A 20,117-nucleotide genomic window follows, 5' to 3' on the forward strand; every position below is an offset into this window, starting at 1 on the left:
ACGTCGCACGTTCTTGCGGCTTAGTGGATAAAGTACTTAGTAAAATTCTGTTATAAAGTATTACTCTTCTGGAGGTACAAGGCTCAAGCCTCAGTGTGGCGCAACACTCAAAAGTACAATTGTGAATTGTTTAAGACTTCTACCCAGTCATGGCTAACAGAACGAGAGAACGTTATCCAAACGTTCCGTTTGAAATTCCGTGCAGATTCCTGAGTTAGACAGAAAGATTCCCGAGTTTAACAAAAAGATTCAACGATATATCTGAAGAAGGTCGGAGGTTACATCGACTAAAACGTTGTGAAAATAACACTCAAGCTGAGAATAGTAGACCGGAGAATACAAATAATATGAATACTCGATTCTCATCTAAAAAAATCAGAAACATAATAAGAAATAGTCTTCTCGTAGTTTTACTAATGTGTATGGATTTTCATTTTGTTTTCGTTTTATTTTCAGGGACCTTCAGGAGAACGTGGTATGCCCGGAAACGCAGGACCCCCAGGATTCCAGGTGAGAAACTTGAATAATTTCATATATTTTAAGATTCATATTCTACCACAAACTTGTAAATCTCACATCTTGTTAGAAGTTACAATACAGACACACAACAGAATAAGAATAAGAAAAAAGTTGAAGTATGAATGTACAATGAACAAGAAGGGAGAGAACTCAGCTGTTTATTCTCTGTTCTATTTGGTGGTTCCTGATGAAGTGCAGAAACGTATCACTAATTTAACTTTTAAAAAGCAATTCACAACAATCAAGTTAATATATATTAACTTTAAATTACTTTCAGTCAAACTTACCTAATTTTACTTTGAATGCAACAGCCATTCCAGTATACCGTACATGTACATATCTCTATAAGTTTCTACTTTTCAATATTCTAGGGTCTCACCGGTCCACCTGGTAACAATGGAAATGATGGTGCCCCTGGAGAGCGTGGATCCTCTGGACCTGCTGGACAACCTGGAACTCCCGGAGAACGCGTAAGTTACATTACAAAAAAAAAAAAAAAGAAAAAAAAAATCCAAACTTTTTAATCTAACGATTTCAGGATAAAAAACAAAATTTCTTACCTAATACGTGCCTTGCTGTCTACCAAATGTCTATATATAAAATATATTTTAGAATCATTTAAATTATTTTTTATTATACAAAAGGATTCAGACAATTGTTTACCCATTTTGTATTACTATTTCAAAATATTTTATATTAAATCAATATTTGGTGTCGTTCATTTGTAATTTTATTCTTCTATTTTTCCTATATATATATATATATATATATATATATATATATATATATATATATATAGTGTGTGTGTGATAGTTTTAATGAAACCTATTAGTTTTTAAAAAATTACAACAGATTTATATAAAAGATGTGCAATGGAAGTTGGACATTTAAACAGAATACTTAAAGCCTTTATAAAATGCACTTTACTTCAACGCTATGCCTTTAAAAACGTATATACTAGTATTGGGACGATTAATCGTAACATTTTGGTGTATCGGAATTAGAAAAATTTTAACCTAATTTTTTATTCCTAAAACGAGTTTTTTTTTTATTTATTTACTTATTATTTAAAAATTAATTTTTTTTATTATTGGCACGAATGAAAAATATAGCTGAAAATCTCACAATAACTCTTTTAAAATCTTGCATAAAGTACATGAAGAGAAAACCTAAAGACGTTTGTCCCATCACTAGTAAATATAGTTTATTTTAAAACTGGTTTAAAAAATATTGTTATTACCGTCGTTGTTATATATATATATATATATATATATATATATATATATATATATATATATATATATATATATATATATATATATATATATATATATATTATAACCAACTTCTTAATATTTTTAGGGCGAACCCGGATTCGCAGGTGAACGTGGTGCTGATGGACCCCCTGGCCCAGCCGGAGAACGAGGACCTTCTGGAATTGCTGGTGCCCCCGGCGAGAGTGTAAGTCGAATAGTTTTCTTCTTCTTCTTCTTCTTCTTCTTCTTCTTCTTCTTCTTCTTATTATTATTATTATTATTATTATTACTATTATTATTATTATTATTCAGTGTTCACATAATTCATTATTAGCGATAAAATATATATAAATGAGATACTAGCCGCAAAGTTAACAAATTTTCTTATTGCTGTAAAACAAATGATATATTATTAATTAAATATTAATTGTTATTGATATTTTAACTCAATGATTGTTTGGATTTAATAGAAAAAATGGTTGTTTCGCAACATTGTTTTATTTCAAGGATAATTAGTCAATGCTTGGGTTCAACTGACCCTTTATTTAGACTTAATTTTTCAATAAGTTGTGACACATTTCTGAATTACAAGGGAAAAAGCAAATTTATGTCTTCTTTCTTTTCGTTTCTTTACTGTCTCATTAAAAAGACGAATAAATTTGTATGGAAATAATGTACACGCTAATCTTATATGATAAATAAATCTTAATCTCTCAATATGAATAAATGAAAAGATTTTTTTTTCGATTTTACCACAAAGCTATGAATTTATTTATGAATGAAATATTTTTTTATTTTAAATTAATGTTTCAAGTATTTCAAATTGCGAAACGATAGCGAACTGACAAAAGTAGTTAGTTTTCTGAATATAATAATAAAACTAATGTTCTATAATAAGCAAATAAAACTTTTTTTTAATATATATATATATATATATATATATATATATATATATATATATATGTATGTATTATTGTATATCCTTGAAAGTAACATTTTTTTATAACTATTTTAGGGACCACCTGGACCTATTGGTAATCGTGGACAACCTGGAGATCGTGGAATTGTGGTAAGTTTTGAAAACATACAAATATTTGCGTGTATTCTATCATCGCTTTGAACTGAATGTCACCCCAAACTGTTTAATGCATGAACACTATCTAAAAGGTAGATTCACCAAATAGTGGTTCATAATAATGCAATTCTCTACATAGAGAAGAGTCAGTTCAGTCTGCCTTAAAGTACTGCGCATGTACTTATTTTCCAACAATGCTTCAAGAAAATTACCACAGCCTTTATATATATATATATATATATATATATATATATATATATATATATATATATATATATACACACTAGTTGGACATACCTGGCGTTGCCAGGTAAAAAAAAAAACATATTGCCAGGCGGAGAGTTTGGTCACAAGCTATTTAAGATACATGAAATACCCTAAGCAAACCCTAAATACCCAATTTTCTTGAAGACTGACCATATTTTGGATATTTGGAAGCATAAAACATAGTCGTGTTTATCTACGAAATTCAAACAAGGAAATAAAATCTCACAGCTAAACTCATAAGTTAAATGAAAACTTACTTCCGTTTTTAAACGGAGCTGGTGTTTGTTGTAGTAATAATTAAAACATCGATAATTGTGTAACGTAGTACTCGTTTACACACGGGACCCGCACGTTGTATGCAGCCTCCGTCGCAAAGGAAACCAAGACAAAGAATAACTCGACTCCTTTCTTTTTTGTAACAACGACATTTATTTCCATGTACTTTCCCGAATAAATATGCTCACGAACGTGCACTATCTCCGTTTTATAGTCTTTTTCTTTTTTCTTGCTATGACGTCGTTTCACGTACGGCTCGGTATTTGCATATAGCCGCCGTCCGCGCGTCCGCGCGTCCGCGCATCCGCGCATCCGCGCTCTGTTACAATTGTATAAAAATCAGCAAATTTTTTTAAAATCATCCCATCATTAGTACTCACCAGAATTAAGTGTTGCAGACCAAATAGCAGAATTAAAAAAGATTTGAATATAATAGATCAAAGTGCATGCCTTTCCAAACTTAAGCATGGCAGATCAAACTTATGCATAACAGGTCAAAGAAATTATATGCGAAACTTAAGCGTAACATATCAAAGTAAACCCGCTTATAAATTTAAGCATGGCAATTCAATGAACATATTATTTATATTTTAGCGCGCTAGACTTTTTTTGTTGAAAAAAAGAAATTCAGTCATGCATGTGATCTATGTCTATTTTTAGCTCAAATCAAATATTTTTTTTATTTTCAACATTAGGGACTCCCCGGTGAACGTGGACCTACAGGAGGACCCGGAGCCAAAGGAGACACTGTAAGTTTCACTTTATTTTTATGCATCTAACTATAATAATAATAAATAAGGAAAATCTATTTAAACATCGTAAATTTGAAATATTGTAAATCTTAATTGGCTACGCGCCTAACACAAATACGGCAGCTTATTAACTATATTTCCTTTAAAAAAATTTGCTGCACAGATCGAACTCAGTCGATATATAAAAAAAAAACTGACCAGTACCCTGTCAAGACGATTGAGAGAGTCAAATGAAAGTCTATAGAAAAAAAAATGGAACAAAAATGGGGGGGGGCACCTAAGGAGCCTACAGATGATAATTCGACAGAAATGCACTGTGAATCAATCATCCGAAAGATCGAGAAAATACAAAATAGACTAATAAATCAAAAATCTTTTCGTGCTATAAAATAATGCTTGACTAATTTGAAAATATGCTGCCTAAATACATATATATGTACATATACATAACATAAATACACGCACACTATTGAAAACGTAAGAAAAATTGTTATTACAAAATTAAGCATGGTAGACAAAAAAACAAGGCCTTGTATTCAGCAAATTTGGTTTTTATTTAAAAAAAAGAAATAACAGCTGTTTCTTCATATCAATAACACAAATAACAACGTTCGACTCTAATAGACAAATGAATCTGCTGATTAGTTGAATCGCTGCGCTTGTTTTAAAAGGTCTTCCACGAAATGTGTTCGATCAACTTATACTCGTTCAACGAAAATACCTCCAACCCATCGACTAGCAGCAAAATCTCACCCTATCACCGTAGAGGAACCTAGATGCTGAAAACTATTTAATCAAATTTTTTTTCTTGGTACTGCGTGCATCTGGAATCGCCTCCCTTCTTTCCTGTTATTTCCCAGACCGCACTAAAGTGCAAAAATTTAATTGTAATGCTAACAAGTATCTTGCTGTCCAACTCAACACTTAGGTTTCCCCTATAAATCTGATCTTTATCACAGTAGTCTCTAATATCTCACTAGCAATATGCTTTGTCTTGAGTGGATAAAAATTTATTATATTAATAAAATTTAAAACTGTTGAGATATCAATAAATATCATGCGATTTCATTTTGTTTGTTTTACTATAGGGTCTTCCTGGACAACGTGGTAAAGATGGTGAATCTGGACCTGCTGGAGAACCTGGCACTCCAGGTCCTGCTGGACCAGTAGGACCAATTGGTGGACCTGGCCCCAAGGGAGGTCGTGGTGTTCCTGGACCTCGTGGTGAACCCGGAGGACCTGGTACAGCTGGTAACCGTGGCCTTCCCGGACCTCCTGGAAGCCAAGGAGCACCTGGACCCGCTGTGAGTATACACCTATTTTTTTTTTTATTGTAATATTCTTTGCTGATGATCTCTACCAAAGAAGATAATTTCTGCAGTATGGTACGGACTTGCTAGAAGTCCGAGATTAGCAGTAAATAAAGCAGACTCCTTACATGTGTTAAATTAAAGTGGCATCATATCAGTGTAAAAGTTTTTACTGATTGAAAATTTCATATTTACTAAAAATAACTATAGGTTTTTGAAAATATTTATTCATAATGATAACGACCTTTGATCTATCTGTCAAGAAGCTTATAAATGCCGCGCTTGTAAAATTCTTTAGGTTTTAATGTGAAATATGAATCTAACTTATGTTCAATATCCTCTGGTGATGTTAGCCTAAAGCCATATAAATAGTTTTGTAATCCTAAAAAGGGAGCTAAGTCAGGAGTAATTGTAAAAAGGGAGCTAAGTCAGGAGAATATGCAGGATAGGACAAGATTTTCCAACTAAATTTTCCTATCAGACTTTTGCTCAGTAGTGATGAGTGAGAACGAGCATTATCATAATAGAAGATGACCCCCTTTATGTTGACTAAAGAAAATTATTTTCGGGCCAACATGAATGAGAATATTACAGTAAAAATATAAATGATGCTTTGATAATGTGAAAGAAAAAGTTAATAAATGAATCATGTTAATATGTTTAAGTTATAATAATATGGATAAAATAAATTAATTATAGTAGTATGTTTAATAATAACAATATGCATAAAATAAATTAATTATAGTAGTATGTTTAATAATAACAATATGCATAAAATAAATTAATTATAGTGGTATGTTTAATAATAACAATATGCATAAAATAAATTACAATGGTTTAAAATACCCATTCTACAAACCGGCAACAACCTTTGCCTGGCCTGATCTAAACAAAGTAATTATTTACATGGTCAAATAAAGAATATATAATCGTCGCTAATCTAATAACTGTTTCTGACTACCCTTATTATTTCTATATGTATTTAGCATGTCTTTTCGTTGCATTTTCAAGGGAATCGCTGGACCAATTGGTACCCCCGGAGAAGCTGGAGCCACTGGACAAACTGGACCTGCTGGACCACGTGGACCCGTTGGAGAACCTGGAGTTGCTGGATCACCTGTAAGTAATATATCTACCGTAACGTAAATTTCGGAACAAAAGATATCTTACACGTGTTTCTGGGAAAGAATACTTAAAAACATCTATATTGCCACATGGACATCTCGTCTTCAATGTCAGTTGACAGGTTAAAATAAGGCGAAAGAAATCCTCCGAGAAAATTCTTAAGAAAAGTACCAGAAACATCAATGTCTACATAGAAAAAGATAGACAAAAATAATGAAATTTGCCACCGGAAAAGTAGCATAAACTAGTAATGAAGCAAACGGACAACAGAAAACACTGTCTTTTGAAAGAAACATCGTACCTTGTAGGCTTTTATATAATTACGTTTCCTCCGTGAAGTATTTTCTTTTGGCTTTTAGTTAATGTCGAGTCATCAGAAGAGAATACGGACCATTCTAGGGCCTTCCTCATGTGATATTTCATTTATAAACTTTTATATAATCGTGTTTATCGGTTGTTTTCACTTGTGTGGTATTTCATTTCGGCATCCAGATAATGTCGGGTCATCAAGACAGAATACGCACCGTTTCAGGACCTTCCTCCCGACATTTTTTTTCGCTTATAGTCCTTTCTCCTCACTGATGTTAAGCCTCATTATCTGAATTATATGTAAATGAGCTATTCAATACAATGAAACTTGGACGTTTAATGATTAGGCATCTCTCGTTTCGATCAATGAAAACATGATCTTCAAAATATTAAGTGTTTTTTTTTTCAAAATTGAAATTAAATCGCAGGAAGATGAAATTCTGGCTTGTCGTCTATTTATTTAAAGCTCTATTGCTATATTCAAAATAACTTTATAAAGGTTTTAATATTGAATATTGAGCATCATTCTTTTAAAAATTGATTGTCATTTAAAATCGACCTGAACTACAAAAACTAATGATTATATATATATATATATATATATATATATATATATATATATATATATATATATATATATATATAATAAAAACACGGAATGTCTCCTTGCGTTTAAAAAGTATGAAAACTAGCAATGTTTTTAATATTCTTTGTCTGAATTTCTTAATAAATATATTTATTTCATTTGTTGAGTTCACGTAGAAAAAAATCTTAGGGACTCGAAATTGAAATAAGTTCTGTCTTGTTGATGAAATTAATAAAATGTATAAAACTCACATTAGTTTATTTCATAATAAAAAGTTGTCGGCCATTGTCGAAGACGGCTCAAAGCTTCCTTTTCATGAGCTACTACGCCAAGATATAGGGGAGGTCTATCACTCAATTACCACGATTATGGCACTAACTATTAACTCTATCCTTATAATGCTGAGTCTTTAGCAACGGAGCATCAAGTACGATTTTATAGTCTTTGGTGTGACTCGACAGAGGATTGGATCTTTTCTCCGAACCCATTAGCTATATTGCTATTATATCAAATAGGCTTGTCACATTCGAACAAATGCAAAAGCCAAATAACTATGAGTCTTAACATTAACCATATCTAAATAACGTTATTAATGCTAAACAGCACTAAACCATAACTACTCGTAATCTAAACATAAACAGGAGCTTTCATTGTTGTTATACTCATCTGTGAAACAACACTATACATTGTTTTTATAACAAAGTGAAATTAACCTACAACCAAAACAATACCAAACCTCTGTAAATTAATTGGCAAAATAGTATAACGCCCGAGACTCGCCACTTCTGGCTAAGAAGTATTTTTACCAATGAAAAGATACATGCTGATGTTCAGCAAGACTAACTTGGTTATGTTTGAAGCTGATATTATATCAAACATATTATCACTCTTAAATTTGCATCTCTTGAATTTTATTAAGAATCATTGGATAATTTCTTGATGCTTTCAGGGTAAAGACGGACTGGCTGGACGCCGAGGATCTCCTGGAGAACGTGGAGCCCCCGGAAACCATGGTAACGCTGGAGCACCTGGACATGTTGGACCTCAAGGAGCACCCGGAGAAGCTGGTCTTCCTGGTAAAGTCGGATCCACTGGACCTATGGGACCACCCGTAAGTATTGCGTTGTACATTTCTACAGTTAAATTTTAAAGCGCCGTTATTGACAAACTATTGGAACGAAACATTGATCAGTAGGGATGAACAAGGACAAGCACTTGCTCTAATGGCGTAAAAAGGCATTTGATTTCAAAAATGCAGAAAAAATAGTCCAATTATCGTATTCCGATAAAAACGATCTTCGGTATTGGAAGTATTAAAAGATATAATTTTCAGGCTTTTTTCTTGATGCTGAATTTTTTTTTTTAAGTACCGAATAGTTTTGGATATCTTTAGTCATATTTTCGAGGATATGGTTAAAGAAAGTCGGATCGACTTGTTTATAAACAAGCCCAAAGAAACATAAATTTTCGATCTAAACTCGCTCCAGGATTGAAACCTATGATACCATATTGATTTCACATTATCTTCTGTGGCAGTATTAATAAACAAATAAATATTATGTTCTTATTATTGAATAATAGAGAATTCTTTTAGTTTTCTATGTGCAAACCTAAAATTCAATGGAAACATATATACCTATAAAGTTGAATTTTTTTCTCGCTCTGACATTGATATTAAAAGCATAATTTTAAAAAAATGACTAAAACTAACCTTTTTTTTCAATACACTTAGTTATGGATACGAATGACTGCATGAATGTTAACTAATTTGCATATTCCTTTGAAAAAAACGAATGTCATGAATTAATTACTCATTTATTATGATTTCTTATTAGATTATTGGTTTCATTTAACGATTACGCTTACTTATTTTTATCTATAGTTTGTACATTGTGGCAATTGCGAAGAATTTAGGATAAAAACTTTCTAGCACCCGCACGTGTATATAAAGTGGCCTTGTCTTTGTGCGTGCGAAAAGTTTCTACAAATTCCTCTGTGAATATTTATTTTGCAGACTTGATATATAGGGTATTTGGACATCTGCAACACTTTCGATTTGGTTTTTGCCCTGCCAAAATAGTTTTAAGTGGTGAAAATTGACCTTGGCAGGAGTAAATCGATTGACTTTCGAGCACAAGTACATATATATTTTTAGCTTGAAGTCGCTTAATTTTTAGCCGTTCTTTATCCATCTGACTATAGCTTAGACAGTGACGGCGAAGGCTGAATCGCTACATGTTTTGGTTTCGATTCCAGCTGATGGTACTGAAGTTATTTTTTTATCTTTTGAAATCATTACTATATATATTAGGTACAATATAATAATCAAGATAGGTTTGCTATCTAATAATGAATATGAAACTCGCATTATATACATATATGTGTGTGTGTGTGTGTGTATGTGTCTGTGTGTCTGTGTGTGTGCATGTGTGTTTGTGATTTCTTTATTTGCATAATTTAAGAGTCTTAGTTTTTCTTTTCTTGTTTGTAATAAAAATATTACTTTCACTACATTTATTAATTTGAAAACACACGCAAATAATATTTTTTCTTTTGCTGCTCTTAGGGAGAACGTGGAGAATCTGGTTCCCCCGGACGCGCCGGAGAAACTGGACCACCCGGTACCCCAGGAAGTGACGGAGCTGCAGGAGATAGAGGCGAGCCCGGTAACAATGTAAGTATTTACATTAAGGCTTTACTCCAATGTTTTCCCAACCATTTTACACTCGCATACCCTATAATATGAATTACATGTGTCAACATAAAATTGTGTACCATACCATTCACATATTTTCATCGTAGTTCATATGGTAAATATCATAGTATATATTTTTAAATAACTAATTTAAGTAAAGCAATAATATATTATTCAGACATCACTAAATATGCTAATATTTCCAATGATTGTTATAATTTTTACCTTATAAGTTAGATATGATAATGTCAACATTATAATATTGCAATGACGGAAGAATATATTGTACATCTTGACATATATTACGTATATTAAATTAAATGAAGTCGAAACTGTATTTCAGTTATTCCTGTGGAATCTTTAAGGGCCTTTTAATGGTTAATGAACGTTAACTTTAGCCTAAAATACTTTTAACTTAAAAAAAAAACGGTTATGCTATTTCAAACTTCAGCGTACCATACATGACCCCCGTAAAGCAGGGAGGCCTGTTTACTGAAAAGTGACGTCATACACGTAGTAAGCATCAAGATATATCGAGCAGACCGCCAGTACTAAATAAGAGCTTAAAAAACATTAAAAAAAAAAAACTTTAATAAAAAAAATGATTTTTGAAATAGAACAATAAAGAACACAATTTATTCTGAAACTGAACTTTGTTTATAATCTATTCTACTGTAAAAATAATTTTCGGTTTTCTTTTTAAAAAGATAAACGAAGTTTTAACCGTTTAATTTAATTGATTTATTTCTACAAATAAGAGTCCTCCTCACCTTTTCTATCATAAAAATAATTTCCATCTGAATATGCTTTAAATAAATAAATTCTCGTCGATCGGGCGACCCCATCTTTCAAAAAAGGGATGCCGTACGGACATAAGATTGTCTCGGCGTATTATTAGATACACTTTTAAATGTCACCTTTAAAGTTATTAAAATTTATGTATAATTTCTTATTAGAAAGAGTATGGACTCCAAACTTCCTTCGAATAAGTCGATTATCATTGTATTATTGAAATTTCAGTTAATAGACTTTTTTTAATTTATTTTTTTTCATTAATCAGTAGGTGTAAATTATTAAAATAAACATTCTGTTTCTAGGGACCACCAGGACCTCCCGGACCTGCTGGACCTCAAGGTGAACGTGGTGGCCCTGGATTCCCTGGTGCTCAAGGAGAACCTGGACCCATGGGAATTTCTGGAGCTGCTGTAAGTAAACTTTCACTAATTGTAAAATATATATATATATATATATATATATATATATATATATATATATATACATTGTAATATATATATATATATATTGTAAAATATATATATATACATTGTAATATATATATATATATATATATTGTAAAAAATATATATATATACATTGTAATATATATATATTGTAAAAAATATATATATACATTGTAATATATATATATATATATTGTAAAAGAAATATATATATACATTGTAATATATATATATATTGTAAAAAATATATATATATACATTGTAATATATATATATATATATTGTAAAAATATATATATACATTGCAATATATATATATATATTGTAAAATATATATATATATACATTGTAATATATATATATATATATACATTGTAATATATATATATATATATATATATATATATATATTGTAAAAAAAAATTATATATATACATTGTAATATATATATATATATATATATTGTAAAAAATATATATATATACATTGTAATATATATATATATATTATAAAAATATATATATATATTGTAATATATATATATATATTGTAAAAATATATATATATATTGTAATATATATATATATATTGTAAAAAAAAATATATATACATTGTAATATATATATGTATATTGTAAAAAAATATATATATACATTGTAATATATATATATATTGTAAAAAATATATATATACATTGTAATATATATATATATATTGTAAAATAATATATATATATATACATTGTAATATATATATATATATATATATATATATATATATATATATATATATATATATATATATTGTAATATATATATATATATACATTGTAATATATATATATATTGTGAAAAAAAATATATATATACATTGTAAACAGGGTCGGTCACTATAACAAAGATATTTTTTATATTGTTTTGGTTTATATTTGACAATTTGTTGTAAATTATATTGTAGTTGGGTATAATAGGTAAACCATATCCTATCTGTTATTAATGTTTTTTTATTTTGTTAGATTGTCGCACGATTTTATAACTTGTCACCAGTTTGCAAACTGGTATTTGATTAGTGTTAACTATATTTAAATCGACAATAACCGTTCTGATTACCGTATGTGAACATATTCTCATTTAAACATGGCCTTATAGTAAAAGCGTCCAGTTTTTAAAAATCTTTTTTTTTTCCGAATGAGTCACCGCTCATCAAGGTCAAAATCAAACCGAAGATAAAGGTTAATGAGATGAAGTTTTAGTTTAATGATGAAAAATATTACGAGTGGATTGAAATTGATTAATTGAACGAAAAAGGTTTAATTACTTATAGAGAATGTATTCATTGACTGAAGCCAAAGAGAACCTGTTGTCGTCTGCAGGGAGAAACTATACTTGAAAGATTTTTACAATTTCAAAAGCAACAACGAAACAGCTTCCTTCAATGTAATTTGAACTCGATCCGTCGAGTGTACGCAACGAGCCCTGAAATACATAGGCATTTGCACATCAGATTATTGCAAACGAACTAACATTATATATCTTTTTTTTTTTTTTTTTTGCTTTTTTTTATGTATATTATGTGAAATCGTAATTTTATTATTTTGCAGGGTACCCCTGGAGAACCCGGAAGAGACGGTGTTGATGGACCACCAGGATCCGTCGGACCAATGGGACCTACTGGACATCCCGGAAACCCTGGCGAAGCTGGACCAGCTGTAAGTGGATTCTTCTATTGATTTCCTCCTGTTTTGTTTGTTTATAACAATATAGTAATAATAATTGTAATAATAATCGCAAGAAGAGTAATAATAATAATTGTAATAGTAATAATTGTAGAATAAAAACCATTGCCCAGTCATGAAAAACGTGAATAAGAATATAAATGATATTCATTCATCTTTATTTGTCTATAAATGAGATATGCATTAATTGATAGCGATAAATAGATAACTTTAATAACGTTCTCGTGTTTTTTTTTGGGGGGGGGTTTGTTTTTTGCGAACAAATCCCAAGTTATATTAATATCTTTGTCTCCAACATCTAATCTTACATTTTATTTATTTATAACCTTGTTGGAATATATATATATATATATATATATATATATATATATATATATATTACCGTTTTATCTGCTTAGTTACACATGTTTCGATTACCGAATCGTATTAATGATTCGATGATTTCATCAGATTTTACAGAAATAATTATTATGATTCTATGATATATATATATATATATATATATATATATATATATATATATATATATATATATATATATATATATATATATATATATATTGATAGGCTCCCTTTCCGTTCCCTATTAAGCATATATGTTCTTATGATTACATTTTCTTTCATTTTAGGGTGAACCTGGAGTACGTGGTATGCCTGGTGCTATGGGCCGCCCAGGAGATAAGGGACCTAGCGGTGCTCGTGGTGCCCCAGGAACTCAAGGTGCTCCTGGACCACAGGTAAATATTATCCAATCAAATTGTAAAACTTACAATAAGGCCTTTTATGCCATTGCTATTTAAGATTTCTTTATTTTTCATATAATTTTAATTTCAATAACTTATTTTATTTAAAACTTCCACTTACACCGTATCTTCATACATATTCATTAATCGGTTGCTTGTCTGTTTTTCAGGGAATGGTCGGACCATCTGGACCCGCTGGAGCTATTGGAGAGAGAGGCGAGAGAGTGAGTATATAACTTTTTATGCATATGTTTGAGATTGACATTCTTTGGGTATATTTGCCACCCGATCTCGTACGATCATCACGGGCACGCACTCACTATTACTTTAGTTATATGACTCGATATTCCAAGTTACCTAAATTGTCAGGATCCTGCCTCTCTATCGATATCACGGAGAAGGTTCGAAGGAATGGTGAACGTGACGTTTAGCGTTGTGACGTTGCAAGCGCTGTCGGAAAAGAATGGGTAACATTCCGCCATCTTTACTACTTCCCTCCGAACTGGGTGGTTGTCGAATCCTACTTACTAGTTCTTTAATAGATCTTATGCTTAATTGTGATCACCTTCTTCTCCAAACAAATATAGTTAATAATCAGTTAGTAATAATATAGTTAGACACCAGTAATCTTACTATGGAATCTTACCTATTGGAATAGGTTAATTTACGAGGTAAATTCTTAACTATATTTAACCCTTTGACCTCTGACTTAATCAAGCAATAAATAGCCAAAAAGACGATAGGTGGTTAGCAAAATTATTTGATAACGTATTATTAGAAGACAGAAATATCAGCCGTGTCGTCTTTTTAGTTATGTTGCTAGGGATGACATCAGCTGTGCAGGGTTAGGTTAGGATTTTAAAAGATATGTGAAAGTCTATGGGTTAAGGATTTTTCATTAATATAACTACCGTTTGAAATTTTTGATGGATCAATAAATATTGTAATTTATTAAAATTTTCATCATCAATTTTACCTATAATATTTTTCTTGTTCAATATGTAAATAATAGTCCTTCAAATAAATGTCCTATTTGGAGCAATAACCTCGCGACCATTGCTCAAATTAAACACTAGTAGACATTGTGCTTATTTATAATCTAATATTATTGTAAAAGGCATATATGAAGAAAAAGAATAATGCATTGTGCCTAATTAATCGAGTATAATGTATTGCTTATTTTCTGTGTGCTTACATTTCTTCATTGTATAGAGAGTATATATTATTTATCTTCGTCTTTTCTTTTCTTTAGGGAGAACGTGGTGTCTCTGGCGTTCAAGGACCAACCGGACCCCGTGGACCTGCTGTAAGTATACATTTCAAGTCAGTGTATCGATTAACGGATCGAATAATAATCGCCATATGATTGGATAATGCACGGAATTGGCTAAAACTGACTTCTACAAATCAATGGCTATTTTTGTTTCATGTCTTGATAAATTAACTTTAAAAATATTCAAAAATAATTATTTTTGAGGTTACATCAACCGAAACGTGAAAATGACACTCAAGATGAGAAAAGTAGTCAGAAGAATCCAAATAATGCGAATAACCAACCGTCATCTCAAAGATTTTAATTTAATTTTAAAAATTCATGTAAATTTTTTGTCATCGTCCCTTACGAACATTTATTGCGTCTTATCATTTTTTTATAAATAAGATCAAAAGTTCATTTATAATTTAGACTATTAACTTATTAATTATTTTTTTCCAGACTTGAAAACAAATTCACTTTTTACTTAAATCGTGAACTTAATCGAAAAGCCATGACTATAGAATATTAAAATATTTAGAAATAAATAAATAAATAAAAATGGACGTAATTGACTCTGGACAATGTACTTTATAACATATATTCGAGTTAATAACTCCCATCCTCTATTTCAGGGTGCCGTCGGTGCTGCAGGAGATGCTGGAGAACGCGGATACACTGGAGCTAAGGTAAATACATTTCTCTCTCTCTCTCTCTCTCTCTCTCTCTCTCTCTCTCTCTCTCTCTCTCTCTCTCTCTCTCTCGCTCTCTCTTTCTCTCTCTCTCTCTCTGACTGTCCCTCTTTTTTTTTCGTGTCTCTCCCCTGTTTCTCTCTGTTTCTACCTGTTTCTCTTTCTATCTCTCTGCATGTCTTACTCTTTCTATCTCTGTGTCTGCTTTTCTACGTTCTTTTATTCCTTTCTCACCGTTCCTGTCTGTCTGTCTGTTTGTTTGTCTGTCTATCTATGTCTATGTTCCTGTCTCTCTCTCTCTCTTTCTCACACTCTTTTTCTCTATTTCCTCCTCTCTCTTCTCCTTCGACCAATCTCCCTTTCTCTCTTCTCCTTTGGTCAACTGTGTTTTTCCATTTGCTCACGCGTGACATAACTTTTCTTGCGCCTTCATCTTTTTCTTTTTATATACACCATTCTACATGATAAAGAGTAAGGTCTTTCATGACCCCGAAAACCTTCATAACGATCTCAATCAATTTCGCTATTTGTGTTAAAAATACTAAAAAAAAAAAACAAAAAAAACAGAGGATAAAAATTATTATCAAATTCGATAAATATCTAGCACACTGTATTCACTACAAACAATATTGTGAACATTAAGTAAAACTAATGTGGTTGATTATAGTCAAGGGCAACTCAAAGTTTTCCTTGTCATTACCTGTTACAACGAGCAATGGCGCCATTCCTCTCTAGGATAGCTCCACTTACCCTTGATCATCCCATTAAAATTCTCAATGTTTAGCAAGAGGGCATTAAGTACCATTTTTAGGTCGTTAGTATGATTTGATTGAGGTTTGAACTCCGAGATTTTCAATCTGAAGTTCTAGAAATTGACCAATTTTTACTTTCTTATAAATAGAGCTTTAAACTTTATCCTACCAAAATAATTATAGCTTTGGTATGACGTCATAGATTTGTGTGTTTTAAAACATATATTCAACTATAAGCGATTATAAAAAAAATAAATTATTTAATGAGCAAACATTATTTATTTCAAAATTTCAAACAGGTTTCTTTTGATTTAACTACCTATTCTATAAAAAAAATATGAATATTAGATTTAAATTTAAAAATGTATGATAATCATTGCTCACCACTGTTGAGTCTACATCCGCATAGAATATAAATTTGTCAAAAACTCTTACAAATGTTTTGAAGATAGACTGCCATAATAAGATTTATTCTGAAACTATATTAACCAGATTATTTACATAAATAAATTTCAGTTTGGACGAAACGATTTTTTTTAAATAAAAAATTAAATGGTGGAAAGCAAACTTAAATAAAATAAGGAACCCAAACAATTCGATTGTGAACGTGTCTCATTATGGATAGAATTAGACTATTTCAGGATGTTACAAATTTGCCCGAGATAGGTAACTCCGATTCAAGGGAGGTAACTTCATTTACCTGAACATAGATGACACGCGACTGTTGCTAAAATAACAGTCACGTATTAATCACCATCATATAAATTTATCGTTATGTTTTTGTTTAGTTTAATGTATTATTTACAAAAAAAAAAAAAAAAAAAAAAAAAACAAGAAAGGAAACAAAACGTAATTACTTTTCATGTCTTATGCAATTTTTTATAAAGTGTTTGCTTGTTTCTATTTTAGGGAGACAAAGGATGGATGGGATCTCCAGGTATGCCAGGAAACCCAGGACCTCAGGTAAGTGACTTAAAATGTTTATTCATCATTTATTCTTTTCAAAATAATATCATATAGGATCCAAATGTTTTTTAGGAATTGTGATTTTATAGCACATTTTCCAGTTGCTCTAAAACTTATATATAGGTGTGTGTGTGTGTGTGTGTGTGTGTGTGTGTGTGTGTGTGTGTGTGTGTGTGTGTGTGTGTATGTGTGTGTGTGTGTGTGTGTGCGCGCGTTTATAGGGCAGATATGCCCCACACTATGCTATTTTACAATACTACCGTTATTTCTAAGTCTATTTTTTAAATAGTGCTCTTTAAGACTTAGGAAATTTGTACTGAAAATGTATTAATCTTCTAGAAAAATGAATATAGATTTTCAAATCTATTTTGTTATTAACATTTTAGCACGAGGAGAGAGATTACGTTATTGAAACAGAATACTATTTTTAAAATGTGAAAATACAAAATTTAAAATATGTACGTTTTGAAGTGACACATCTCATTCTTCGTAAATTTCAGGGACAAGCTGGAGATTTGGGACCTGCTGGACCACCCGGAGGAATGGGACCAAGAGTAAGTAAAATGCATACCCGTTCTTCGTAATAAGAAATAAATATATAAGCACTACTATAAATTTATCAACTATAGATGCGTCCGTTTAAATCTGCCCCTTAAATTTTGAAAATTCTATTTAAAACTTAATCGTTACAGATCAAAGGCAATCCTATATCAAATTTACATTTGAGAATATTTTAAAAAGATTCACACAACTACACTAAAAATAAATAATGTCAAAGTAAGTGATTGCTGCATCCGTAATACAAGTAAAAACAATACAGTTACACAATATTGACATATTACAAGAAACAAAGTAACTGTAGAGACAAAAGCAACTGCCATTTGGGTGGTAAGTGTCTCATTAAGAATATCGTCTTCAATGATACAATTAAAGACGATACTACCAACAATAGAAAAATGTATTTTGGCGCAGCTGGACTACAGCTGAGCTGGAGTGAAGTGGAACGCGTTAACAACAAATACAAGTTCCGCTTCTCAAACAACAAATCTAAAATATATAATAATATAATGCAATAATATAATGTAATATAATAATATAACAATATACTGTAATAATACAATATGGCATAATAATATAATATAATAATATCATGTAATAATATAATGTAATAATATAATCATAATCTGCGTTCATACCAGACGTTCATATAATAGATGGCAGCAATATAAAACTGATAGGGGGCAAAACCGTCTTCGAAATGTAGAGGGCGAGGACCTTTTTGCTTTCCTACTTCCTCTGGAATTTCCACAGAGTATCCTATTAAAAATAGATTATGCAAATAAATATTTATAGCGTGAACCCGTCTAAGGAGGAACATTCTTCTAGTTTTATTGTAGCTGCTATTTTGAGCCATTCGTTTACATTTTTGTTCTTTTTTCACTTTTAGGGACGTGATGGAGGCCGTGGCAACAACGGTAAAGATGGTGAACCAGGACCTGCTGGAGTTCCCGGACAACGCGTAAGTAAATACTCGTACTTATTGAAGCTGTAACGGTGTAACACGTGTTTCTTTCAATTGTAACGTGATCCCCGTGTTCATTACCAATCATCGAAGAAAACCCCGAATAAATTATAGAGCACACATAGCACCTGCTATTCTCAAATAGTCACCCTGACCGATTCTTAAATTTTGTGATCTAACGGGAACCGATGTGTTGACGTAGTTATCCCATACATACATACATACATACATACATACATACATTTCTTAGCCTTTGAGCCAAGATCACATTGTAGTATCTGTTTTGATGCTGCACTTCACTTTTTTTGCTCTCGGTTAGTGGAGGAGAGGTCCTTCATGACTGAGACAATTTTTATTTTTGTTCCTATCCAGAATGCCCCTTTTTGGGGAGCTGGATCCCTACATTAAAAACCGACATTGTCCCTAACTCTGCCCTGGGGGGGGGCAAGTAAATAGGGACATACATACATACATACATACATACATACATACATAATGATGATGATGATGATTGCAACGTCTTGTCAGACGAGTGCAACTCCTTCAGACACTTAAAGTCCATGAGCCCAAAAATTACTTCCATCGCCACAGGACCATTTTAATAGACAAATGCCTGAGGGAGTATCTATACACAGATGATGTTACAGAGTCTTAGCCTTGTACGACAGCTAAGTCTCTCTCTCGATTCAAAATGTTGAGATCCAGCAACAAGCAAAAGCAAGATAGCCAGCAACAAGTTAAACTGCAGACCAGCTTAATGCGGATACTGATCTCCCACTGTATGTTTTTTCTTAATCAGAGATTTGCTTCTGCTAGAAAGGTTGCCTTCACCACGGCTTACGGGAACCCTCTCCACCCCAACACACACATACATACACACAAACATACACGGTGCTAGTTGGCCGTTGACTCCGAAAAAGTGTTCATTCGCCCTTTGAAAGGTCTTTATTTTTAATCCTTCAGGGAGACTAGCCACCTTCCTCACTAAACAAGTCTGGTGGTGGAATCAGTTTAGTCGCCATACATACATACATACATACATAC

At 31.4% G+C, this 20,117-nt stretch overlaps 1 protein-coding gene across 6 annotated transcripts in view; it reads left to right on the plus strand.

The window, feature by feature from the left end:
• The window catches only part of LOC145258242 (uncharacterized), a 63,577-nt gene that overhangs the window by 35,284 nt on the left and 8,176 nt on the right, over positions 1-20,117 (plus strand). For all 6 annotated transcript variants that reach the window (XM_080116213.1, XM_080116210.1, XM_080116215.1 and 3 more), the window contains 18 exons: positions 457-510; positions 891-989; positions 1,882-1,980; positions 2,791-2,844; positions 4,089-4,142; positions 5,234-5,449; positions 6,467-6,574; positions 8,425-8,586; positions 10,042-10,149; positions 11,268-11,375; positions 13,012-13,119; positions 13,776-13,883; positions 14,060-14,113; positions 15,142-15,195; positions 15,777-15,830; positions 17,495-17,548; positions 18,052-18,105; positions 18,999-19,070. In XM_080116213.1, the coding sequence (XP_079972339.1) occupies positions 457-510; positions 891-989; positions 1,882-1,980; positions 2,791-2,844; positions 4,089-4,142; positions 5,234-5,449; positions 6,467-6,574; positions 8,425-8,586; positions 10,042-10,149; positions 11,268-11,375; positions 13,012-13,119; positions 13,776-13,883; positions 14,060-14,113; positions 15,142-15,195; positions 15,777-15,830; positions 17,495-17,548; positions 18,052-18,105; positions 18,999-19,070 (1,620 nt within the window). The remainder of the gene's footprint in view (positions 1-456; positions 511-890; positions 990-1,881; positions 1,981-2,790; positions 2,845-4,088; positions 4,143-5,233; positions 5,450-6,466; positions 6,575-8,424; positions 8,587-10,041; positions 10,150-11,267; positions 11,376-13,011; positions 13,120-13,775; positions 13,884-14,059; positions 14,114-15,141; positions 15,196-15,776; positions 15,831-17,494; positions 17,549-18,051; positions 18,106-18,998; positions 19,071-20,117) is intronic.

Source organism: Euprymna scolopes, chromosome 33 (genome assembly GCF_053919585.1).
Source record: "Euprymna scolopes isolate OS-2025 chromosome 33, ASM5391958v1, whole genome shotgun sequence".
NCBI classification, from domain to species: Eukaryota; Metazoa; Mollusca; class Cephalopoda; order Sepiida; family Sepiolidae; genus Euprymna; species Euprymna scolopes.